At 41.5% G+C, this 27,300-nt stretch overlaps 1 protein-coding gene across 1 annotated transcript; it reads left to right on the top strand.

Moving 5' to 3' along the window:
- The first annotated feature begins 306 nt into the window (after nucleotides 1-306).
- On the top strand, nucleotides 307-3,955 carry LOC147611355 (pentatricopeptide repeat-containing protein At5g39350-like). Its single transcript, XM_086784893.1, has 4 exons — nucleotides 307-2,432; nucleotides 2,642-2,808; nucleotides 3,559-3,616; nucleotides 3,715-3,955. Exons 1-4 carry the CDS (start codon nucleotides 307-309, stop codon nucleotides 3,953-3,955), a joined length of 2,592 nt encoding a protein of 863 aa, XP_086641019.1.
- Nucleotides 3,956-27,300: the final 23,345 nt, after the last annotated feature.

Raw genomic sequence — 27,300 nt, 5'->3', positions numbered from 1 at the left:
GTGCCCAACAAGGGGGGCACGGCACGGCACGGCAAGGCGGGACAACCACTTGTGCCCAACAAGGGGGGTGCCAACAGGCTCTTGCCCGATTGGTAGCCACCCCGGCCTCTCAAAGTGACGTTGTGGGTTCAAGCCTACCCAACGACATCTCCTTTCAGTAACTAATCTCACAAAAAAATAAAAAATGACTAATCTAACAAAAAAAAATGAGGGGGGTCATTCGGAGTCCGGACAAACATGTGTCCGTCCGATTCCATTCTAGTTTAAGGAATTCTCCATGAGTCCTTGAACGCTTTGTTCCTCTAGATGCTCAAACTATGGCGAGCATGCCATAGTTTTAAGCACACAGCTCAAGCTCAAGCTCAAGCTCAAGCTCAAGCGGAAGCATGGAAATGGCCCTCAAGATCACCTCATTCTCATGGTGTTCCTCTTGCCACCTGCGCTTCCTTCCTGCGTTGGTGTGCAAAGGCGAAGGCTTTACTGGAAGGCAGACATGCCCACGACTACATCATCACACATGGGCACGAGCAAAGCCTGCTTCTGGTCAACCTTCTCTTGCACATGTACGGCAGCTGTGGTGCCCTGGATGAGGTGCACTCCCTGTTTGCCAGAATGCATCAGCTGGATCTCTTCGCTTGGAATTTCGCCATCAAAGCTCATGCTATGCATGGACATCACATTGAAGCCCTCCACCTAGTAGGGCAAATGCAGCTTCAAGGATTCTTGCCTCACAAGTTCATCTTCATTAGCCTCTTCACCGCTCTTACCCACCAATCCACCCTCAAAGCAGGCATGTGGATGCATGCTTGCATGTATGGCAGTGAATTTGAAATGGATGTTGCAGTGGGTACGGCTCTTATCACCATGTATGGCAATTGTGGGCAGCTAGAGTATGCTCAAAGAGAATTTAACAGCATGTCTCACCATGATTCCGTCTCTTGGACTGCTATGATTGCTACATATGCTCAATGTGGGAAAGGTAGTCATGCACTTTTCCTGTTTGATCTCATGATGTTGCATGGATTGATGCCAGATCTGGTCACCTTTGTTAGTGCCCTTGATGCATGTGCTGGCCATGGATCACTAGCTAAAGGTAAGCAAATACATACCCATATCTTGAGCTGCAGTTTTGAAGGGAGCATTGTTGTCGAGACTGCTCTTGTCAACATGTATGGAAAATGTGGCAGTCTAGTGGATGCACGTAAGATGTTCTATAAGATGCACAAGCGAAATGTGGTATCTTGGAATGCATTGATTGGATCACATTCACAAAATGGGAGGAGCCAGGATGCCCTCCAAGTCTTTGGGCAAATGCTACAAGAAGGCACATTACCTAATAAGGTCACATTTGTAAGCACTTTTGATGCATGTGCCAGTGCTGTGGCCATAGCCACAGGCAAGAAGATGCACGCTTGCATCATGGGAAGTGCCTTTGAGCAGGATGTTGTCATCCAGACTGCCCTCATTAACTTGTATGGAAAATGTGGCCGATTTTCACATGCGTGCAGAGTTTATGAAAATATGTCGGAGCGTGATGATGTGACACTCATCAGCATGATTTCGGCATGCGCCAACTGTGCAGCCCTATCTGAAGGCAAACAGCTACATAAATATATTATTTGCAATGCATCTGAATCTAACATTGTTTTAGGGACTGCCCTCATAAACATGTACAGCAAATGTGGGAGCATCAAAGATGCTCAGAGGGTGTTTGATAGGATGCCCAAGCGGAATGTAATCTCGTGGAATGCAATCATTGCAGCTTATTGTCAAAATGGATTGGGTAAACAATCACTTTCACTCTATGAGCAAATGCGCTTGGACAACATGAAGCCAACTTCAATCACCTTTCTTAGTGTACTTTCTGCATGTAGCCATGCCGGTCTGTTAAGAGAGGGTTGCCGTTGCTTTGATGCCATGAAACAAGATCATGAGATCGTGCCAAATGTTGATCATTATAACTGCATGATTGACCTCTTTGGAAGGACAGGCCGGTTGGTCGAGGCAGAGGAGTTGATTATTAATATGCCACTTGAACCCAGTGTTGTGTCATGGACCACCTTGCTGAGCGCATGCCGGAAGGAGGTGGATGTGGTGCGAGGAGAACGAGCTGCATTTCGCCTCTTCGATATGAATCCAGAGGACACTGTACCTTATGTCATGTTAGCAAACATATATGCTGCAGCTGGCAGGGGGGATGATGCTGAGAAGGTGATGGCTATGATGAGGGAAAAAGGTTTGAAGAGGAAGTCAGGCCAGTGTTTGATAGAGATTGATGGTAGGATAGATGCATTTGTAGTAGATGATCAGTTACACCCACAAAAAGAGAAGATTTATGTGGAACTGCAGAGGCTAATCAAGTCAGTTGAAGGTGTTGGGTCTGCTCTTAAAGCCAACATTGTGCTGCATAGCCTAGAGGCCAAGGAGCATAGGTATTGTACTCATAGTGAGATGTTAGCTGTTGCTTTTGGGATCATCAGCACCCCATCTGAAGCTCCTCTTTTCATCACAAAGAATATCCAAGTGTGTCCTGAATGTCATTCCTTAGTGAAATCAATATCAATGATTTCTGGTCGTGAAATAATTATCAAAGATTCTGATCGATTTCACCGATTTAGCGGTGGGATTTGCTCATGTGCAGATTCTTGGTAAGAATCAGTCTCAAAGCAGCCCAACTCTTGAGTTATGTCCCAGTGAATGATAGAGAAAGTAGTGGCTATGGAGAGAATGATGCCCCTCAAGATTCAAAGGTCAACATGGGGGAAAGCCACAGTTATGATGGTTTTTTGTCACATGACACAACGAAATGTATGCACTACGATAGTTTGCAACTCTTGACAGAGAGAGCTTCTCAAGAAGGGCTCTCAACCAAATACGCATAAGTTTTTTGGTATTGTGAAAGGCCATTCTTAGAAGAACCTTATGGTTTTAGTAAGCACTTCTGGCCCATTAGAAGTGACTGCATCAATCGTGTCAGATCTGTGCATGACCTCTGCTTTGAACCTTGGTGCACCCAACTGGCCAAGGTTAAACTGACTAGAGCTGGAGGATGTGCCAGCCACATTACCTTGTGCTTTCCCTTTGACCATTGTCTTTCACAGTTCCTCCTCTACTTTCCTCATCTCTTCTTCATGACTCTTTTGCTAGACTTCCTCTTGTTGAGTGCTTTCTCTTGGTGGTGAGCCCTGTTAGAGTACCTTGCATGGTGGTGTGTTGGGCAGTCCTGCAAGACTTGGTGTTGTGTGTGCTCCAATTGTCTCCACCGCCTACTCAAGCCTTTATGGATGCCCTTCTTGATTGTGTGGGAGGGTCTTGGATCAGAGGTGTCAACACAACAGGCATCATGGGGAGAGAGTGCTGCAACAACACAAGCTTCTTTGACATTCTAGGACACATTTCCTATCGGCTTGAATTTATGTGATGCTGTGTTGAGTGATTCCATTTGATTATTTGAGAAGGGCTCTTAAAAGTGGCGTTTAGTATTGCAGAGAATTTTCTACCTAGTCAAAGACCAGTGAAGATTGTCTTTAACATGTCTTACCAAGTTTTCTCTTGTAGCTTGGCAATTTGATGACTTCTATATGCAGAAAAAGCTAGTGGTTTGCAGTACACCGATGTCCTTGCATGGCATTGGGAGGCCCATTCAGGCTGCCCATCAAGGATGGACGTCCAGCTTCCTGCCCCCATTGACATCCCTGCCTGAGGCCCATTCAGGTTGCCCATCGAGGATGTACGTCCTGCTTCCTGCCCATCCCACGTAGACGTCTCAGAAGTCCAAGACGAAGGTCCATTGCCGAGCAGACGTGTGGACGGGATGAATAGCAAAGGGGAGTGCAAAGATAGCCAGCCGTTCGTCGAGTCCTCGAAAACCGTGACTCAGATGCAGTCACAGGAAGAGGAGAAAAGGAGTAAGCTAAGGGGCTGTCCATCAGCACATGGACCTCCTAACATTTAGGGGATAGGCTGGTGATTGTAGCAGCCATTCCATTTATGTTCTAAGCTGCCTTCCCTTAAAGAGCGATAGGTCAGTTCGGAGTCAATAGCCAAGGGAAATTGAGTAATGTGATCTTGTCAGAAATCAACCCTTCACATAACATTAGTTTGAAGAGTTGAAGGGCCTCTCCCAAGCTACCACACTTGCCATACATGTTCAAAAGGGGTGTTCCTACTATCACGATATCCAACTCATTTCCATTTTGCTTCATGAAGGCATGCATTTGTTTGCCTTTTGTCAATGTTGCCTGGCTCACACAAGCCTCAAGGATGCTGACAAAAGTTGCTTTGGCTGGCCTCACCCCCTCGCTTTACATTTGATCAAAGATTTCAAGGGCATACATGCCATGCCCATTTTGGGTATATGGGGCAATCATGGCGTTCCAAATTATGATATCCACCTTCGATACACCATCAAGCAATTGTCATGCATTTAGTGTGCTTACACAATTGCCATACATATTGATAAGAGCAGTGGCCATCAACTTGCATTTAGTGTACTTACACAATTGCCATACATATCGATAAGAGCAATGGCCTCAACCCTACGCCTATGATTTGAGCACGTTGATAAGAGCTGCATCATTAGTGCTTGCTGAAAGAATGCTTACAAAAATAACCTCATTTGGCATGGCCCCTTGTGCATGCTCTCATGAAGAGGCATGGCATCTTTGTTGTGACATGCGGAAGCCTTGACTTAGTTGATCAAGTCCTAAGTCTATTGTCTAGGAACACTAATGCAAAACGCAATGATTAGACAAAGAGAGAGGAGAGAGATGAACTTTTAGTATATTGATATGACACAACAAGATGTCTTTGACTGTATAATCTTACTTGGTAGAGTTCAAAATAATAAAGCACAGACATCACCTGGAGTAACAACACAAGGGTGGAGCATTGGCCAACCCACACGACTTGGTCCAAAATGTGACCAACCAATCATATCATCCAACTGGGCCTATATTAAACTACAACAAAGCCTTGTAAGGATCTTACACAACTCCAATGGTCATTTAAGACTATCTAGACCCTCAAATAGGACTCACAACCCTAGAAATAATGTGTCTTGGTTTGCTGATTTATTGTCTAGTGCTCACAAATGTGGTCGCATAGCCCGCACAAGCATGCATCATACTTGGTAGAGTTTCAAGTCTATATAAGTCATCTGTGGCCACATTTGACCACACCATTTAGTGTATAAACTAGTGTTGGAGCTACCGAGTGCCCAAGTACTCACCCATCAATGGCCACTCCTCATATAGGGGCCTTAAAAAATAGAGCACATCCATCACCCGCAGTAATAACACAAGGATGGAGTATTAAGCAAATACTTTTTTAACAACTTGGCTCACCATCAATGGCTACTCCTCATAGCCTTGCAAAATAGAGCACATCCATCACCCATAGTAACAACACAAGGGTGGTGCATTGAGTAAATTCTTTTCTAACAATGACTTTATGGTGAAAGGACTAAGTACATACATATTTTCATGAATCTAAGAGGTGATTCTTAGACTTAAAAATTATAAATGTGAAATCTAATAAACCTTGATTAGAGTCCTTAAGAAAAGCAAAGAAAATCTCTCTATAGAATCCATGACGTTTTTCTTTTCATCACCTTGAGGAGAACCTTCTGGTAACATAGGCTTAGAGTAGATCCCTACCCAATAACTTATCATGAACTTTATAGAAAATCATGCTTCCACATCCTAAAGTGCCTTCACCATGGGTGTAACCTTTCTTTTTATTTCCCAATGCCTAGATAGTTGGCACTCCGTGGTTTAAATGCTTTTGTGGAGGGGAGATATCAAAGCTTGTTATTGTGAAATTCACTAAAGAAAGCACAAAGAAACACCAAGCATGGTAATTATTAGAAATTTTTCTAGGCCTGTTTTAAATATCATTAATCTTCATATATGAAGAAATTAACAATGAAACATTTAATTACTTTGTGAAATAAGTGTTTACCCATAGCAATGTTAATTGCATCATTCAAAATTTGGAAAATTATATATTTATAAAAATTCATCTTCCAACTTATTTAAGTTTTGAGTTCCCATGTATATGATTAATTGTGTGGTTATTGACTTTTTAGGCTATAAGACCCCCTTTTCCAAGGAGAAATTGTTGTGTTGTAGAGTAGGCTTGATTTGGACAATGGTGAGGCTGGCCATCATACGTGAATGGATGGTTAAGAGATGGCCGACTTAAGTTAGCTACATGTATGTGTGGAATGTGTACCAATATTGGATATGCGCAGGTTTATGGGCCTAAATGGGTGCCAAAATGATCTTGGATGGGTGTGTTATTATTATCCTTGTGGGTGACGTATTCGGGTGGGTCTGGTTGGACTTAATGTAGGGACATCTTTCATCATATTGTGAATTTCTTTCTAAATCTACTTTTATTTAATCTTCTTGTTAACCACCACTTTGTTGGTTATAACATGGTTGGGTTAGCAGCACCTAAATGATCTCGGATGGGTTCAAAAGGTGCGTATCATTATCGTTGTGGATGACGTAGTTGGTCGGGTCTAGTTGGACTTAATTAACGTAAGAACAACTTTCATCGTATTGTGTTTATTATCAATTTTTAAATCTACCTTTATTCCTCCTCTTGTTAACCACTTCGTTGGTTAACATAGTTTTTCTGCTTGACTTACTGTAAGGTGCTTTGTTAACAATCTTTCCCGCACGAGAATGGACACTTAACTGTTGTACGATGGCGCTCGAACATATAAGGCAGCGTAACTAAGGGTAAAGAAAGATCTTCTTGGGACACATTATGCTTGGGTTATGGGCCAAAACGGGCGCCAAAATGATCTCGGATGAGTGCGTTATTATTATCTTTCATCTTTCATCAATCATATTGTGAATTTCTTTCTAAATCTACTTTTATTTCTTCTTATTAACCACTTTGTTGATTAACATGGTCAGGTTAGCACCTAAATGATCTCAGATGGGTTTAAAAGGTCGTTGTGCACCATTGACGTATTCGGTAAGGTCTAGTTGGACTTAATGTAGGTACATCTTTCATCTTTCATCATATTGTGTTTATTATCAATTTTTAAATCTATCTTTATTCCTCCTTGCTAACCACTTCGTTGGTCAACACAGTTTTACTTGCGTGACCTATTGCAAGGTGCTTTGTTATCTTACACATAGTTGTTGTTGTAAGATGGCGTCGGAACATATAAAGCGGCGTAAGTCTACTACCTTAGTGTACATTGTTGCTTAAGATTGACTAGTAATAGAGGTAGGACCTTTTTTAAGTTTAGATGACCTCGTGTGAAAACTAGTCATTTGCTTAATTAAGACTAGTAATAGAGACAGGGCCATTTTTAAGTTTAGATGGCCTAGTGTGAAAACTAGTCATTTGCTTATTATGGTGAGCATTCTGGTGAGACAACGGAGTGAAGGTGCGACCGACAAGCTAGTGCACACATAGCACACACACACATAGAGGAAGTTGCAGATTACCGCTCTAAGGCAGAACATATTTGTTGGTGTTGCTTTGGCAATGAGCATTCTGGTGAGACAACGGAGTGAAGGTGCGACCGACAAGCTAGTGCGCACATAGCACACACACACATAGAGGAAGTTGCAGATTATCGCTCTAAGGCAGAACATATTTGTTGGTGTCGCTTTTCTATCACCAAGGACTAGTCTAGACCTTAGCTCTATTTTTCTATCCATTCTAAACTATTAGGTGTTGAAATGTCAAGCTCGTATACAGCTGGAGGATAGCACATGGGTGCTGACAGAGTGACAGTATGGTAGATGGATATCATGTGGTGTGTTTATGACCGCGTCCAGCTGGTCATGTGTGGTGTGGACATTACATTAGGTTTACTTTGTAGTGTGGACATAACACTATGTTGTGTTCTCTTTTGTGTGTGTGAGAGAGATGATGACTATGGCTTCTCTCCTTCTTTATGATTGATGGATATGGATTAGGGTTTGCTTCTCTTGTGTGTGCTCCCTCCTTCTTCTGTTTTTTATCATGGTATCAGAGCCTAGAGCTCATTAGTTGTGTTGTGAGAGTGAGTGAGAGAAGAGGGAAGAAGAAGAAGAAGCTGTGAAGATTTCCATTGAAGCTGTGGAGCAAAAGAAAGCTGTGGAGCTCACCTCGGTTACAGATCTGAAGCTTGGCCTAACGGGTAAGAGTAGCAAAACTCTCTTGAGCGGATTGCAGGTGCCAAAGAGCAGGTTCAGTGAAGATTGAAGTGCATAAGCAGAAAATTTCTGTTTTGAAGCTTTCATGGAAAGCTTGTGAATGAATGTATTTTGGCACATGTATTTGGGGAAATGCAAGCAAAGAAGTGAAGGTCTCATGTATTTGGAAGGGCACATGTACTAGCAACTCAGGAGCAAATCATTCATGCAAAAATTGATGCATTTCAAGTGATGTGTGAAGGAAAAATTCTGGTTTTGTGAACTTTTGCAAAACAGAGAACATACCCCCCGTGGAGGATCGATTGCGAAAGCTAGAGGAAAAATTGAGTCAAACCCTTCAAGCACATGTTAGCTTAGGTCATTGCTAAGGTGCTGGTGAAGTGAATGTGCAAATGCCCCATCCCTAGCCCTCTGGAGTAGGCGGCGCTTTCTGGAGTAGTATCTTGGATAGTTTGAGAAGATTTGGGTCTAATTCACTCATTTGTACATCAAACTTGGTGCTTTAAAGCTTGGAGTGCTTAGCAAAAGTGTGATTGAGAGTTGTATTACATTTGGGGCAGCTCATGTGATGTATTTGGATCTCATTTAATTCAATTAGCAGAGATTTGCAGGTTTGCAGAAATGCTGTGCAGAAACAGAGCATCATTAATCAAGCCATTAAACCTTGTGTATTGCAAATTGGCCTAATTCCTTTGGTACAAGTGAAGTCCCAATAGTTGCTAAGCCTTTGGTTCAAGAATTTTTGAATTTGGATCAGATTTGAAGGAGATAGAGTACTTTTAGTGAGAGGTGGTACCTGACATATGCAGAAAAAGGCAAACCAGAGAGTCACATTTTTTATTGTAGCTCACTCAACTTGAAGAATTTGGTCATTTCCTCTTAGGAGCACTTGGAGCAAAGTATTGGGAAGCTAAAGCATACCTCAAACTTGGATTTCAACAACTTTTTGAAGGATTAAGGATCATTCTTTGACTGTTTTTTTACTAGTTCTCTGGCGAGAAAAAACCAAAAAATTTCAACTAAACTTTTTTGAAGTGTAATGCCTTGGATGGTTGAGATACATGCATTGGAGAGTGTTTGGAGGTAAATGTGTATGCAAAACACATATTTGAAGCATTTTACAAAGGATTGAAGTCTTGGACAGCATTTGCAAGTGTGACATTACAGGGTACATTTAGTACATTGTTTCGAGTACAATCTGTAAGCAAACATGGGAGATGGTCCGGTACAAATTGTTGGAGAGAAGCTTGACAGAACTAACTTTCAAGTGTGGAAGTTTCGAATGACGAGTTTTTTGAAAGGCAAAGGTTTATGGATTCTCGTGTCGGATGAACCGGAGCCATTCCTACCTCCTCAACCAAATAATGCTCAGTTGGTGGCTCACAAGCAATGGGTAGAGTGGTCTTCGAAAGTGTTGCATTACTTTTCAATATGTGTAACAGATGCCTTGCTTATTCACATCCAAGATGCAGATACACCGAAAGAAGCATGGGATATATTGTGCCGAATGTATGAGACAGACACTGAGGAAGATACAACTAAAGCAACAGATTCACAGTGTAACACGAAGGAATAGGAGTATACATGAGTATGTTCATGAAATCAAGGGTTATGCAGATTCACTATCTTCAATTCATGCCCCAATGGATGATGATGATTTGGTTGCTCTCACATTGCGTGGTTTAGGCCGGGAGTACAAATCTTTTGATACTTCCATCTCAGTAAGGTTGGGAGGAATGCCAGACTTTAATGAGCTTGTGTCATTGCTCATTGTGGAAGAATTAAAGCTTGGACTTGGTGGTATGAATATTACAGGTGGTGCATCCTCATCCAGTAATGATGAGCATGCAAGGAATCATGATTTTTACTCATCTAGAGGCTCTCGAGGCAGGGGGAGATTTACCCCTCGAGGCCGTGGAGGATATGGTTGGAATGACAGGTCTACTCAACCACAATCAAATCAGAATTTTCAGAATTCACAGTCATCATTTGGATCACGTGGAGGTCGTGGATTTCAATCCCATAGGGGGAGAGTTGGAACAGGTGCTCGTGGTAGAGGACGATGGCAAGGTCCTCAACAAAATTTGAATGGGATTGAATGTCACTATTGTGGCAAACTTGGACATATGGCAAAAGATTGTTACAAAAAGCAAAATGATGTCAGGAATGGAAGACCACAACATGGAAATTATGCATCCACTAGTAACAATGATGGGAGTTCAAATCATCTTTTTACAATGAAGCACATTATGGGGACAAGGGATTCTTAGAATGCTGGAGATGAGTCATGGTATATGGATTCAGGTGCCTCAAACCACATGACATGTCATGGTTAGTGGTTTGAGAAGATGCAACCATTGGGTACAAATGGTTATGTGGTTACAGGAGATGATACTCAGCATCTTATAACACATGTTGGCAGTGTGTCTTTGAGGATGCATGATGGAAATGTGAAGAATATGTCAGAAGTGCTATATGTACCGTCCATTACAAAGAATTTGGCATCAGTAGGCCAAATGGTTGAGCAGGGACTACAAGTAAGATTCAATGAGAATGGGTGTTTTGTAGAAGACTTTAAGCATGGCTGCAGATTGATTGCCAAAGGTAAAAAGGAAGGAAGGTTATTCAAACTAGATGCAGGCATACCAGAATTGAGCTCAGCCATGTTTTCAAAGAGCAATGGGATTGTGCAGGACATTGATATGTGGCACAAAAGGATTGGACATGTCAATATACAGAGATTAAAGAACATGCAAACAAGAGGCATTGTCAGTGGATTGCCTAGATTCAAATATGATGGACATATGCATGTTTGTGAAGCCTGTCAGTTTGGAAAGCAGGCAAGGTTGAGGTTTCCTAGAGAAGGAAATATGAGTAACAGGCCACTTGAGATAGTACACAGTGATGTATTTGGTCCTGCACAAAACCCATCTATCAAAGGCAGTCTATACTATGTGACATTTATAGATGATTTCAGCAGGATGACATGGATATACTTTCTGAAAGAGAAGAGTGAAGTGTTGGAAAATTTCATGGAATTCAAAGCTCTTGCAGAAAAGCAATATGGCTCTTGGATTAAATGTTTGAGAACAGATGGAGGTGGTGAATACACCTCAAAAGCTTTTGAGCATTTCTTGCGGAAGCATGGAATAAGAAGACAGTTGACTTGCACTTATACACCTCAGCAGAATGGTGTGGCTGAGAGAAAGAATAGAGTCATATGTGAAGTGGCAAGGGCAATGCTCAATGAAAAGAGCATGCCAGATTACTATTGGGCAGAAGCATGTGCTACTGCAGTGTATATCCTGAACAAAACACCTACAGCAGCCATTCATGGAAGCACGCCAGAGATGCGGCTTACAGGTTACAGGCCAGACATTGGACATCTCAAAGTTTTTGGATGCATAGCTTATGTACATGTGCCTGACGAAAGAAGAAGAAAGTTGGATCCTAAGGCAGAGAAATGTGTATTTGTGGGATATGCACAGGATCGAAAGGCATACAAATGTTATAACCCTCAAACTAGACAAGTGGTCATCTCACGAGATGTGGTGTTTGATGAGCTTGCTAGTTGGTACAAAGCAAAAGATGAGGGAGTCATTGAGGCAGATGTGCCTGTGAACTTGCCACAAGCAAGTTCTAGTTCTACTACTATGTCTGGGCGGCCAGCAGCAGAAGCTGAGAGTAGCAGTCCATGGTCAGGACGTTTGAGGCATGAGAGTGTGAGCACTGGGAGTAGTGCTATGGATAAAGGAAAGAAGAAGGTCGAAGGAATTGGAATCACAGGTTATGAGTCATCTAGTTCAGAAAGTTTGGATGAGGAGCTCGGCATACCTGTTTTACGCACACCTGGTGCTAGGCAGGACAGATATGTGCCCCCACATGCTAGAGTTACAGGTGTACAGAGTGACCCGCATGCATTGCGGAGATCCCAGAGAGTCAGATATCCAGTTGACAGATTGACATATCGAGATTTTGCTATGCACTATGCATACATGACATCTATGGTGAAGCATGTGGAACCTACATGCTATACAGAGGCTATTGGAGAGCATGTATGGGAGAAAGCCATGGATGAAGAGATGGATGCTTTGGACAAAAATGAAACATGGGAATTGGTTGAGCTACCGCAAGGAAAGAATGCAATTGGTTGCAAATGGGTGTATAAGGTAAAGTGCAAGTCCAGATGGCAGCCTAGAGAGACATAAAGCAAGGCTGGTTGCTAAAGGATATGCACAAACTTATGGTCTTGATTATGATGAAACTTTCAACCCAGTGGCTAAGATGGCTACTGTGAGGTCTATCATTGCACTAGCAGCACAAAAAGGTTGGGCTTTACATCAAATGGATGTAAAAAATGCTTTCTTGAATGGTGAACTACAAGAAGAGGTGTACATGGAACAGCCAGAAGGATATGTACATCCAGAATATCCTACTTTTGTTTGCAGGTTAAAGAAAGCAATATATGGTTTGAAGCAAGCACCTCGTGCTTGGAGTGACAAGATCAGCAGATATCTTGTCAGTATTGGATTTGTGGTTGGAAATGCAGACTCTTCACTTTATGTGAAGAAGACACATGATGGTATCGTGATGATAGTCATTTATGTTGATGATTTGATTATCACAGGTGATTGTGGGAAAGACATTGATGAGGTTAAGGCCTCTTTATGCAAAGAGTTTGATATGAAAGACCTTGGTGATTTAAGGTTCTTTCTTGGCATTGAGGTGATAAGAACAAGCAAGGGTATATGGCTGGTGCTGCAAAGGCAATATGCACTTGACATGCTGGCAAAGTATGGTATGACAGCATGCAAACCAATGTTGACACCATTAGAGCAAAATATGAAGCTTAGGGCTGATTTGGGTGATGAGCTTGATGATATCACCATGTACAGAAAAATGGTTGGTAGCCTTATCTACATGACCATTACGAGGCCAGATCTCAGCTATGCAGTTGGTTTGGTAAGTCAGTTACCTCACTTGGATGCTGTGAGACGTATTCTGAGATACGTCAAAACTACCGTGCATTATGGTCTTTTCTATGAGGTAGGAAAAGACATGCATGTCTATGGATATACAGATGCAGATTGGGCCGGTAGTGCATATGACAGGCAGTCTACCAGTGGCTATGTTTTCAGCCTTGGTAGTGGAGCTGTGAGTTGGAGCAGTAAAAAGCAACCTACAGTTGCTTTATCTACCACAGAGGCAGAGTATCGTGGAGCAGCCATAGCTGCATGTGAGGCTGTGGTTGAAGAAGTTGCTAGACGATGTCAGGTTACAGAGTGATATGAGAGTTGTCATTCATTGTGACAACATGAGTAGTATTCAGCTTGCTAGCAACCCAGTTTATCATGCCAGGACCAAACATATTGAGGTCCACTATCATTTCATCAGAGAGAAAGTGCTAGATGGGCAAGTTGATTTGACATATGTACAGACAGATGAGCAGGTTGTAGATATCTTTACCAAAGCACTTGGTAAGGATAAATTCGAGTATTTCCATACTAGATTGGGAGTCCTAGAGATGGACATGTCAAGCTTGAGGGGGAGTGTTGAAATGTCAAGCTCGTATACAGCTGGAGGAATAGCACATGGGTGCTGACAGAGTGACAGTATGGTAGATGGATATCATGTGGTGTGTTTATGACTGCGTCCAGCTGGTCATGTGTGGTGTGGACATTACATTAGGTTTACTTTGTAGTGTGGACATAACACTATGTTGTGTTCTCTTTTGTGTGTGTGAGAGAGATGATGACTATGGCTTCTCTCCTTCTTTATGATTGATGGATATGGATTAGGGTTTGCTTCTCTTGTGTGTGCTCCCTCCTTCTTCTGTTTTTTATCATTAGGATCACCCAATATTGCAAGGTGTTGATTAGGAGGTCATGCTTCAAAAAACATATGACTAGCCTAGGGCTTAGCTCCATTCTAAGCTATTGGGATCACCCAATATTTCCCGTTATTGTTTAGGATGTCACACTCCGAAGAACATACTACGATTTTGGAGCCTTGATGCGTTTAATAGTTGTTGATTTTGATTTCTATGTGAAGTTTATTTTACATTAGAGCATTTTATGTTCATTTATTGGTAAGGCAAAACCCTGGTTTTTTGGTGATTTGCATGACATTGGAGCCCGAGAGGGTTATATTTTATTGGTTTGATCCAAGAATTAGCTTAGCAATTGTAATTAGGAGTGGAATCTTATTCGAATGCACGAGCATGGAGCTCCATTAGGTTGTATTAGAGTGATTTTTGTTCATGCATTTCATAAATTTTCATAATTTGTTCATGCGTTATTGAATTGGTCTGCAAAATCATCTAAAAATAATAAAAAAATACGTAATTACATCACAACCCTTAATTAGGATTAGAAATACTACACATCCCATGAAGTTTAAAAAATTACAAAAACCATACCATAGTCTGATGTAAAAAGGCATGAATTTGGATACGTGAGCCATGAGAGGTGTAAGCATGGCTAGACACATGAGCTATAAGTACGAAGACATGAGCCGTGAGCCTCGACAAGTGAGTCATAAGCCCAACTAGAGGTAAGTATATCTAATAGTATATGCCAATTATTACAGCTATAAAAACCCTTACTACAAACACACCTATGTCCTCGAAAAATAAAAACCCTTACAGACACACCTATCCATGTCCTTGAAAGGTATTCTTGTAATACACAATCAATCTATACCAGCTACAAATTTCAAGGAAAATTCTTGTCCTTCGTAATAATTATTCATAAATTAAGTACACTTTATTACTCTAATAAAAGCACACCAATCCTATCATAAACCTTGTTCCTAGATTTTTGTGCCCCAAATGCCTATTTCACACCAGGGAAGTACGTGAGCTGAGTTCACACATAAAAAAAGACGTGAGCATGTAGACATGAATCTAGACATGTGAGCCTAAAGACATGAGTCTAGAGACATGGACTTGTGGATACGTTGATGTGTCGAGGAGACCTGCCTCTATAGCCTGCTCGAAACACACCATGGTGAGGAGAGAACCACCACTAGCACCACAACACTCGCAGACAACACCAAATCAAGGCCAATACATTCAACTAACGTCCCTTGGTCTCCACCTAACACAGGTGGATACTTGAGCACACTCCAAATTCCTCAAAGAGTACACTTGAATCTTCTTGCTATCGAACATGAGCATCGGGATCCTCCGAGGACTTTCCACCACTGAATTTGTTGTATCAGACGGGTGCTGCAGATGCCATCACTACTAGAAGTGGAAATAATTGCCTCGCAACTTTGGATGGTGAACCAGGTGCCAGACTATGCCTTCTCTCGGACTCAGATCTTCTTACCACAGGCAACGACTGAGCTTGTCTACGGTTGAGTGAGGGCACTGATTCATCCTCACTGGTTTGCAGTTCCCCATCGGATGCAACATCATCATGCTTCGCATGAATGGGAATATGGCTCTTCGAGAGACGACGCGGTTCTTCGGTACGTGGAACAATCGGCGATCGGCAGGCCTTGAGAGCGTGTGTGCATGAAATCACTGGGGATCCGATGATCATGGTCACCATGTGTTATCCGTCATAAAATTAATGATAAGATTAATACCGATAAATGGAGTTAAACATAAGCTTAACTATTGCATAATTTCAGAGATAACAATTATCAAGAATACAATATGCAGAACATGGCAAAGATTGCACAAACAAAACACACAGACAAGATAACTTCTCGGTCATTTATTCATGTATTTCATACCCTCCCAGGTCAGCTCTAATCTCCAATGGTCCTGATCTTCCCTTATAACCCTGTAGTCGACCTCAACAACTGACTACCAAACTGACCAACCAAAAACACTTTCAGCTGATGTAGATAGATAAGAAGTTGACTATATACGTGCTTCCGAATGATGACGCTTACTTCTTTCCAAAATGTGGCCTCGAGAATCCTCTACAATCCTCCACCATCAGCTAACCTTATATACCCAATCCCAGGATCTTCCTGGACTCCTTACTGGACATCTAACACCCTTCTAACTAAATTGGCTAAGCTGAAATAGACCCTAACTGACCCAACTGCTTTAACTGAAGTAGAAATATTTGCTTACGTGTCCTCTAACCTCCCCTGACTCTCAGGTTGTGCCTATCTCAAAGAGTTATCACACCCAAGACTCTCTCTTGACCCCCAATAGACTATATTTTGACTGTCCCACCCAAATTGACCCAAGCGACCCAATTGTAACATAATTTCTCTCCTCTATGTCCAATGACCCTCTTAATCTCTCAAAACACTCAAACCCCACTGGGACTCAACTCCCTACACTCAAAGATGACACAGCTGACGGTCTTTTAACTACTCAGGAATACCTTCTCCTTCTATTCTAACAACTGACTGTCAGACTTGACTTTAAACTTTCCTCTTCAACACAAAGAGACCAAAACCACACCTGAACACCCACGACTAACCCCTATTGGACCTCAGCTGATCCTAGATGACTTCCTTCTAACCAGACACAATCTTCAATTGACAACTAGACCACTAGCAATGCCCAGCCTGTGAGACTGACTTCTGACTCGTTCTTATTTTCAACCTAGACCTCACAAGTGTTAAACACGACCATACCAATACTTCAATAGCCTCAGCTGACTTATCCTACAAGACACATAGTTGACCAAGCTTTCTCTGTCAAAACTTGTTGACTCAAACACAAGCTAACTGACACAATTGTTTCTCCTCAACAAACTCCATCAAAACAACACAGCTAAAACCAAAGCATAAGATTTCATCAAACCAACACAATCAGACCTCTCTCTCTCTCTCTCTCTCTCTCTCTCTCTCTCTCTCTCTCTCTCTCTCTCTCTCTCTCTCTCTCTCTATATATATATATATATAACTGAGCCAATCTCAACACCCATGAGATTTGGGGATATAACAGAAAAGAGAAAAGCACCACAAAACCAAGGGACTTCTAGACAATTATCCTAGCAACACCCTGTATTCTCAACTTCACAAAGAACCAGGAAAACAACCACCATAGCTGCAACTATACTCCTGTAAACAACCACCAAACAAACACTACAGAGAATCGTTGAATAAGACTTTGAGCTGGTCCAAGTTCCAACAGATTTGCATCCTCAGAGGTCCTAGGGAACCCACCTCCTACAACATCCTATCACCTTTGCAACCTCTACGCTCTGGGGGTAAACTCCAGTCTACTCAAACAAAACCTGCGCGTCGTCTTCTTCTCAAACAGAACCTTCACAACAAGCTTTCGTAGAATTGCTTCACCCAAGCATCTTTCTTCGCTTCTTCCTGACTCCCTTCTCTCTCTTCTCTCTTCTTTTTCTCTTCTCCATTCTCTTCTTGACCTCCATCTAACACACAATCCAATCTTCTCTTTCTACAAACTTGTTTTTTCGAAGCGTCTCCAATTCCAATCTTCTCTCCATCGCTTCGCGCAAGTATTGCCCTTCTCTCCGCAATCTCCCCTCCTCTACTGCTGCATATAAGTGTTTCTTTCCTTCTTTTGGCTGGGGCGTCAACGGCTAATTTTTTTTTTGGAAAGTGGCCATGCAAAAGTTATCTTTTCCTAAGGTTTTTAACCATATATCAATGATTTATTTTATTTTCTTGGGGTGGGGTGGAAATATCTATTGGGAATTTTCTTTGGGCACAAAAAAACCTATCGTAGTTTTCCCAACCCCCATGGTTAGAGCATTCATGCTCAACCATGTGCTATTGGCTCACTTCTACAATCCTCAAAGAAAAGTACATCCAAATCCCAACAAGTATCTACTGAATCAAGTTGAACATCTACATCAGTAGGCATGCTTGTATCCAACATCTCTGAATCCTTCTAAATTGTCGTAATTCTGCACCAATATGGCTTCAACCTGTAACCATTGACTCTCTTGGAATGTAGTTGGTCATGCAAGTGAGTTAGCTGATAGGTACCCTTTTCATATTTATATATGTACAACCTAGAAAGGACCCTCCCATTTAACCTGGAACTTGCTCTAGAAGGTGTTGTCCAACTTGTTATTGTATTTGAGCACCAGATCTCCTTATTTGATACCTTTGTCCTTGAGAGTCTCATTGAAATGCTCAACTCTTTTATTGCTTAGCTGAATATAATGGTCCAAGGCTTCTTTTCTAGCTAACTATAACTCTTGAAGATTCAGCAATCTCTCTTTATACACATCCAAACCACTATCTTGATGCTTGAGAAGAAACTGTTAATTGGGAATCCCAACCTCAATGAATCTTTCTACCAGCCCATTGCATTGTGGATAGTAAGGAGTAGAGAACCTATGTGTGATATGTAGCTTCTACATGAGCTTTTGTACAACCTCTCCTCTGAATCCAGGCCCCTGGTTTTTCAATAGCTCCAATGGCATGCCAAATCTAGTACATATGTCTTCAAATACAAATTTGGCCACCTCTTTAGCAGTTACATTCTTCACACATCTAACTTTATCCCATCTAGTCAGATAGTCTACTCCAGTCAAAATATAGGTCTTTCCCCTAGTAGTAGTGGGCAGAGGACCAATTGAATCTACTCCCCACTTTTCAAAAGCCCCATATGATATAATACTCTTTCTCAACTCATATTGCAAAACCTTATTGCCTTGTTTTTGACAGGGCTCATAACTTCTACACCAGGCGGCGATACACATCTCTTCTCAAACTGGGCCATACATACCTAGCTGTCAAATTTTTTCTCAGTGTCAACTTTAGGGAAAAATACCCTCCATAGAATCCTTCATGATGGCAGGAGGCCATAATGGTAAAGTTCTCCTCCTTGTTTGGAACTCTCCTAAAAATTAAGTCCTTTCCTTTCATATACAGTTGATCATTTAAAAGAGTGTACTATAAAGCTTTCCTTATGAAACCATATTTTTGCATTTTAGACAAATTTGCAGCAGGTACAAGACCTGTGTGTAGAAAATCTTCAATCTTCTATAAATTCTCTCTTCCAACATAGGTGGGATGGGCTACATTGATGGCACGTCCATCCAGATCCTTGCCCAACCCCTTCTTTGCTAATGCATCTATTGCTTGATTCTGCTCTCTCTTCACATGTTGTATATGCACTTCCTGAAACTTATGCAACATCCTCCTTATCTAAAAATTCCATTCTTTCAACTTAGGGCTTTTAGCTTTCTAAATAGCTTATGTAATGACCAACAAGCTATCCGCCTTGATGATAAGCCATTTGATTCCCCTCTTAATACATTGTTGCAGCCCATACTACAAGGTAGCATACTCAGCTTCATTGCTAGTCTATATACCGATAATTTAATCCCTTTTTGAAACACTTGTACAAACATGCCATGAAGTAATGGTGTCTAAATCTCAAACTTGGATGGACACCCATATGAAGGTCCGAAGGATAATTAATGGTGTTTCCCCCTCCGAGCATATGGTATTGAGCTAGGATGTGCTCCCTAGTGTTATAGTGCATCAATGTATTATGAGATGAAGAAATGTACAATAGGCCAAATAGAAGCTTTGGGTGCCTACCTGACCATAGTTTGAGTGTGTGTGAACACTTATGGCCATGTATATAAGGCAATTTCTCTCATAATGCAAGTACACTCTCCCATTTTACAATTTGAGCTTTCTCTCTTGCTAAACCTCTAATCTTATCTCTAATACATTCTAGTGGGAGTGTGTGTGTGGTTTGAGGTGAGAGAAGGGAGTAGTGCCTATAGTGCAACATTATGGTGTGACAATGCTCATGGGAGAAGGTGAATAGTAAGCCAGCCATGGTAGTGTTGAGCTTGGATACCTCAAGGATTATGAGCTCGACCACCATCAAAAATATCCCCGTGACACATTGAGGGGGTGAGTAGAGGTGAGTGTTTCCCTCAAAGCTATCTCTTAGCCTTAATAAATTCTTGTCATCTTTTTTGTAAATAACTAGCTCTTTGCAAATATGGGGGTGGGTGCTTCCAACACAACCTTAATCTTATTGAGGTATTCCTCCCACACTAGTCTAAGCTCATCCGTGGCGCATGTTCCTCCCACTCTTCCATTTTTACCCTATGGGTCAAATAAAACTATACCTCCACTGTCCATTCCTGAGCTTCTCTTGAAGGCCCCATAAAAAAATAGAGTAAAAGCATCCTGTTTGACAGCCTTGTTTTAGGGTCCTTCCATCTAGGCACCTTCTTCTCTACTACTGTCTCTTCCGTTAACACCACTGGATTCTACCTATATGTCAAAATATTAGCTAGTGTAGCCCTTGTGCTATCCTCCACCATGCAAGTAAACTGGAATTCCTATAGTTCAATCAACCACTTGGACAATCTCTTAGAAGGAATGTCAGATTGGATCAAATGAGGAAGCTGAGATTAGTGGGTAAGAATAGTAAAGGGCTTGGAGTAGGTAGGACCTAAACTTCCTTAGAGAAAACACTACAGCCACCATCACCTCTTCGGCCGCCTCAGAATATGTTCTCTCCCCTTGAGTCTTTGTTCTGGTGGTGCTGATAAAATATACATGCCTCATATAAGAGTGTTCTTTCCCCTGTTGCAACAATATTGCTCCCACATCATCCTCACCCACACTAGGGTTCACAAATTTTTTTTTGCTCCAGTTAGGAGGCATGACTATAGGCAAAGTGCTAAGGATCCCCTTCACCTGCATAAAGGCCTCTTCCTCCTTGTATTGCCAAATGAAAGGATCCTTTTGAGATGCCTGCTGTAATGGATATAAAGCTTGAGACAAAAGAAAGATGAACCTGGCAAGAAATCCTACCTTGTGAATCAAAGTCACCAAACTGCTTCACATCTTGAGAAGCTTCCAATAAAAGTAGAGATTTCACGCTTTTAGGATCTTCTTCAATTCAATTTTCTAAAACCACATGACTAAGAAGAGTCACTTTGACTTGTGCCAAGTGACATTTATCAGGGTTGAGCTACCCACCTAGATCATCCAGTCTCTTCAAGGTAAATCTCAGCTTCTGACACAGTGAATCCATATGCCAATGTATATACAAAAATCCTTAATAAACACTCTGATGAAGGACCCTAGATAGGGCTCAAATACCGAATTCTTAAACCTTTGAAAGATTTCAGGGGAATTTGTTAGCCCAAGGGGCATAACTCTGTAAGCAAAACACCCCTAGGGGGTAATAATATAAAGGTGGTTTTCCACTGGTCATCTGGGATTGAGATTTGAAAGTATTCTAAATAACCATCACATACACTATATCTTTCATGTCCAGCCACACTATCCAGGATCTCATCTTGAAAAGGCAATGGTTTCTTCATCTTCTTCTTTTGATGTACTACTATCTGGAATCCGCTCCCTTCCTTTGGCCATAACATATCTAACTTGTCTTCTCACTGGCTGGTCTAAAACCAAAATTAGATGTCATCTCCACCAGTTCTGCCCTGCCTTGCCCTCATGGCAATCAGCCCATGGCCTTCCAAGAGTCAATGGGTATGCCTCAAACTTTTCTGGCATCACACGAACATCTAATTTTGCTTCAAATCCCAAAACATTAACTTGCAGTTTCTTCAAAATTCCCAAACACCTGACTTTTGCACTTTGCCATTTTAACTCTAAATTTTTATGGGGCTCCAACCTTCAGTCTTAAAGGCTCCATTGTCTGCTAGGTCATTACATCACAGACTTGTGCACCACCATCTATATATACTTTAGGGATTCTGTACTTGTTCATCCAAGCATCCATAACTAGCAAATAATCCTTGTCTCCCTTTATATGTACTATATTAATATGACCCCCCTTCTTCTATTGTTTGGGACGTATGGTGTTGACCAACTTGCTCCATGTCCTTCTAAGTTTGAGGCACAACTATAGAAGTTGGGGCCATGTCAAACTAGGACCCTTCTGCTGGTCCTTCATCAAATCATATTCTTCCTCATGGACACCCAAAGGAAAATCCTGCATGCCAATGTGTCTTCTAGACCTGGGCTTCTTCCTTCCCTCCTCAAGCTGAGATCTTCCACTTGCTTCCCCTTCTTCCTCTCCTAGATGGACCTAGTTCATCCTCCACTTTTTTCCCTCTAGTTCTTTTGTTGGGGTTAAAATATCTGCTTCCTCATCAACTCCAATCAAATTCACTTCTCCTTGTCTAGGTCCATTGACTAGCTACTTGCCCTCTACTGAACTTGTGGTATAGGCTGGTTGGGGACATCTTGCCTGTCCTCCCTTCTAGGTTCCAGAGGATACACGTCACCTCCCATTCTTCTAGGATATGGGCACTGAGGAGATATATGCCCCCTTTCCATACAATTAAAACACTGCACATTCATGTTTGGGCCTCCTCTTCCCTTACCTCTCTCATAACTTCTCTATCTCCTATCCTAGGGGCATTTCTACCTCCTTCAGGTTCAAGGTTTCCATCTGCTGAGTCAAATGGTTAATACCCTACATTAGCTGATCAGAAACCACTAGGAATACTGGAGAAGCTCCTTCTGCTCTTCTCTCTCCACGCACAACTGACCTTCCTTTAACTCCCCTCTGTTTTTTAGCCAACCTCTGTAGTTTCAACTCCTTCTCTCTGGCTATTCTCAAAGCCTCTTCAAAAGTTTCGGGTCTCTTCAACTCCACTTTCTCCTTCCGATCTGCATGAAGGGATTGGATAAACATATCTATCTCTAGAAGAATGGGTGGATGGTTTACTCCGAGAGAGGGACGTATCCCATCTTGCCCACAGGTCCTCAAAATGGTCCACAAATCTGTCAAACACATTAGATAGATTATGCTTTAACTTTTGGATTTCCTGCCACACAACATCTGGGGATTCCCCCTGCTTATAATGCTGCACCAAGGCCACTTTAATGTCTTCATATGCCTGACCTTGATTAGGTGGAGCTCTCCATGTCTGCCACCTTTTGGCATCTCCTTTCAACAACATTGACAACAATGTCAATTTATCCTCATCTCTATCTTTCCCAAAAGTGAATGCTGCCAACTCCATCCCCACCAAAATGTCCTCTAGATCCTCTCCAATATGTCCATGGAACACCGGGTATGTCATCATGGCTGCCATCTGCTCTACTGAGAACTTTCAGACCTGCAAACAAACTGAAAGGGTGCTTCAAAGCCCTCCTTTAGTGGGGACACCAAAACAATGATGTGTCGGGGAGACCTTCCTCTACAGCCCATCCAAAACATACCACCATGAGGAGAGAACTACCACCAGCACCACAACACCCGTACACAACACCAAATCAAGGAACCAGTACACTTAGCTGACGTCCCCTTGTCTCCAGTAGGTTGACACAGGCGGATACTTGAGCACACTCCAAATTCCTCAGACAGTACAACTGACTCTTCATCTTCCCCCAGGTTAACTTTGATCTCCAATGGCCCTGATCTTCCCTTATAACCCTGTAGCCGACCTCACCTGACTGCTAATGCAAAAAGATCATAAGTTGATTGTATACCTGCTTCCAAATGTTGACGCTCACTTATTTCCAAAATGTGTCCCTCTAGGATCCTCTACAATCCTCCATCATCAGCTAAGCTTATATCCCCAACCCCAAGACCTTCTTGGACTCCTTGTTACCCCGACAACAGCTGATTGAATCAACTGAGACAGTCCCAACTGTCCGAAATAGACCTAACTGATCCAACTGCTTTAACTGAAGCAGAAATATTTCCTTACATGTCCTCTGACCTCCCTTGACTCTTAGGTTTCTCCTATCTCAAAGAGATATCACACCCAAGACTCTTTGCTGACTCCAATAGACTGTATTCTGACTGTTCGACCCAAATTGACCTAGGCGACCCAACTAGAACATAATTTCTCTCCTCTGTGTCCAATGACACTCTTAATCTCTCAAAACACTCAAACCCCACCAGGACAACTCCCTACACTCATAGCTGACAGAGTTGCTGACGAAGAATACCTTGTCCTTCTATTATGCCTGCTGATTGTTAGACCTGACTTAAAACTTTTCTCTTCAACACAAAGAGACCAAAACCACACATGAACACCCACGACTGAGCCCTATTGGGCCTTACAACTGATCCTAGCCGACTCCCTTCTGACTAGACACAATCTTCAATTGACAGCTAGACCACTAGTAATGCCCAATTTGTGAGGCTGACTTCTGAATGGTTTTGATTGTCAGCCCCAGACTTCACAAGTGTTAAACACGACTAGACCAATACTTCAGCACTAGCCTCAGCTGACTTCTCCTACAAACAGGACACATAGCTGACCAAGCTGCCTCTATCAAAACCTATTGACTTAAACACAAGCTAACTGACACAGTTGTTTCTCCTCAACAAAATCCATCAAAATAACACAGCTAAAACCAAATCATATGATTTCATCAAACCAACACAATCAAACATCTCTCTCTATATATATATAACTGAGCCAATCTCAACACCCATGAGATTTGGGGATAGAACAAAAAAGAGAAAAGCACCATAAAACCAAGGGACTTCCACACAATTATCATAGCAAGACCCTGTATTCTCAACTTCATAAAGAACCAAGAAACAACCACCATAGCTGCTGCAAACGATACTCTGCAAACAACCACCAACAAACACTGCAAAGAACTGAATAAGACTTTGAGCTGGTCCAAGTTCCAATAGATTTGCAGCCTCATAGGTCCTAGGGAACCCACCTCCTACAAGACCCTATCACCTTTGCAACCTCTACTTTGGGTAGACTCCAGTCTACTCAAACAAAACCTACGCCATCGTCTTCTCAAACAGAACCTTCACAACAAACTTTCGTAGAACTGCTTCACCCAAGCATCTTTCTTTGCTTCTTCCTCCCGACTCCCTTTTCTCTCGTCTCTCTTCTTTTTCTCTTCTCCATTCTCTTCTCGACCCCTAGCTGACACACAATCCAATCTTCTCTTTCTACAAACTTCTTTTTCCCAAGCATCTCCAATTCCAATCTTCTCTCCACCGCTTCCCGCAACTATTGCCCTTCTCTCCACAATCTCCCCTCCTCTACTGGATATAAGTGTTCCTTTCTTTCTTTTGTTTAAGGCTTCAACGGCTAATTATATGTTTGGAAAGTGGCCATGCAGTAGTTATCTTTTCCTAAGGTTTCTAACCATATATCAATGATTTATTTCATTTTCTTGGGGTGGGGTGGACATATCTATTGGGCATTTTCTTTGGGTACAAAAAAACCTATCAATGTGAGAGCTATGAGCTATGAGTGTGGACATGTGAGCCAAGAGATGTGAGTCTAGAGGTGAGAACCTGGGACACATGCAGTCATGAGTCTAGAGGTGTGAACCTACAGACATGGACCTCAACACGTGAAATTAAAATTAAAAGTAAAAAAATCAAATTTATAAAAACTTTCTTAAATCATTTACAGACCGGAACCAAAAGCATCGAGGACCTTTGAAGTGAACACAATCTGGGCTAATTATTGGAAATGATTGCAGCACATCAAACCACACCTGCTCAAACCCACCAAGCCTTCGGTCCCAATAAACAACCAACACTAAGCAAAGTGGTCCCAAATTAAGAAGGCTAGACTCCCTTGGCTCCACCTCTAGCGAAGGAGCTTTGGGAATAAATGAGTAAATGAAACACACACGTGAGTGGAGAAACAATGATACACCTAGAATTAGGAGCTACCCACAATTATTAGAACTCTTGATTTGCTGATTGGCTCTCTAAAGAGCACCTTAAATTTTACAAAAAAGAGCCTGCAAGACCAACAACGTCAATGTTTACTTCCATAGAAAGTGGTCAAACCATGTCGGGCCAGATGCCATAATATTTTAAACATTTGGTGTCAATCTTGAGCTACGTTTATCCCAAGCAGCTCACAACTGTAGTTATGACAAATGAGACATGTCTCTTTTATTGTACCACCAGGGACAAGTGTTTCATAGTACACACAATAACAAGTGCACACAATTCAAGAGTCCCACTCTCCCCATAGGAGCCCACTATAGAAGTGTCTTTACCATGGAACCAAGTTCCAATTTGTCAAGACCTTTACAACACTTGGAGAAGGAATTCTAATTCTCAATCACAAAATTAGAGCATAACATATACTTACACAAATTAAAAGCATAACATATACTTACACAAATTAAAAGCATTAACCTTAATAAAAATAAAATTAAAAAAAGAGATGGAAAATAAAGTACAACTTATTGACACAAGATTGGATTGAATCTCCTCTAGATGAGTGTGGCCCTTGTACCACTCACCCATATTTATATGTATTAGAAAAAGCTTGTTTTTAAAAAGATAACTTATAAAAACAAAGCACAAGTGTTTTTTGAGTTTTTAAGCATAAAAGCTCTACAAAAATGTACTAATCTACAATTAAAAAGTTGTCAGGACCTTAAGATGATTGGAGAAGGAATCTTTAATTTCTCAACACAAAAATTAGAGCATAACATATACTTGCACAAATTAAAAGCATAAAACTTAATAAACAAAGAGAGAGAGAGAGAGAGAGAGAGAGAGAGAGAGAGAGAGAGAGAGAGAGAATAGAGTAGAGGTCACCGTCGACACAAGAGTCAGTTGAATCTCCCATGGGATGAGTGTGGCTCTTGTACCACTAACCCATATTTATATGTATTAGAAAAAGCACTTGCTTTCCAAAAAGATAATTCCAAAATCAAAGCATAAGTGCTTTTGAGTTTATGAGCGCCCAAGATCTACAAAAATATAACAAGCATTAATATAAAGTCTTGGGCACCCCAAAAGTATAAAATACTATTTGGTGTGTACAAAAGGTATGAGGCCTTAGCCTTTCAAAAATATTGATGCCTAAATATGAAACCATAAAAGGTGTTCACATGTCTTTCAAAATATCCTATAGTGGTCCAATACATGTTCCACCCGTGGATTAACACATAATCTGCCACTCATTCATTGCCTACATCCAAAATAATATTAGTCAGTGCACACAGTTGATTAAACACATCAATCCTGACCATATCATACTAGCGCACATAGCTTGCTTAAATAAATATTTATCCCACTGCAAAGTAGATGATGCTCCTTCATGACTAACAAAAGGTGGTTGATGAGATTCTTCCATAATAGTTTACCTAAATGGTTTAGTAATTCATAATATCTTTTGGGAAGAAAATAAAACCAGATATATTATCAATGGTAGGTCTCCTACTCAAAGCATCAACAACATCATTTTCACGTCCAGGT

Source organism: Cibotium barometz, chromosome 47 (genome assembly GCF_041138505.1).
Source record: "Cibotium barometz isolate CiBa-2024 chromosome 47, ASM4113850v1, whole genome shotgun sequence".
In the NCBI taxonomy this organism is placed as follows: domain Eukaryota; kingdom Viridiplantae; phylum Streptophyta; class Polypodiopsida; order Cyatheales; family Cibotiaceae; genus Cibotium; species Cibotium barometz.
Note: the sequence above shows the minus strand (reverse complement) of the source record. Positions and strands in the feature narration are given on the sequence as shown.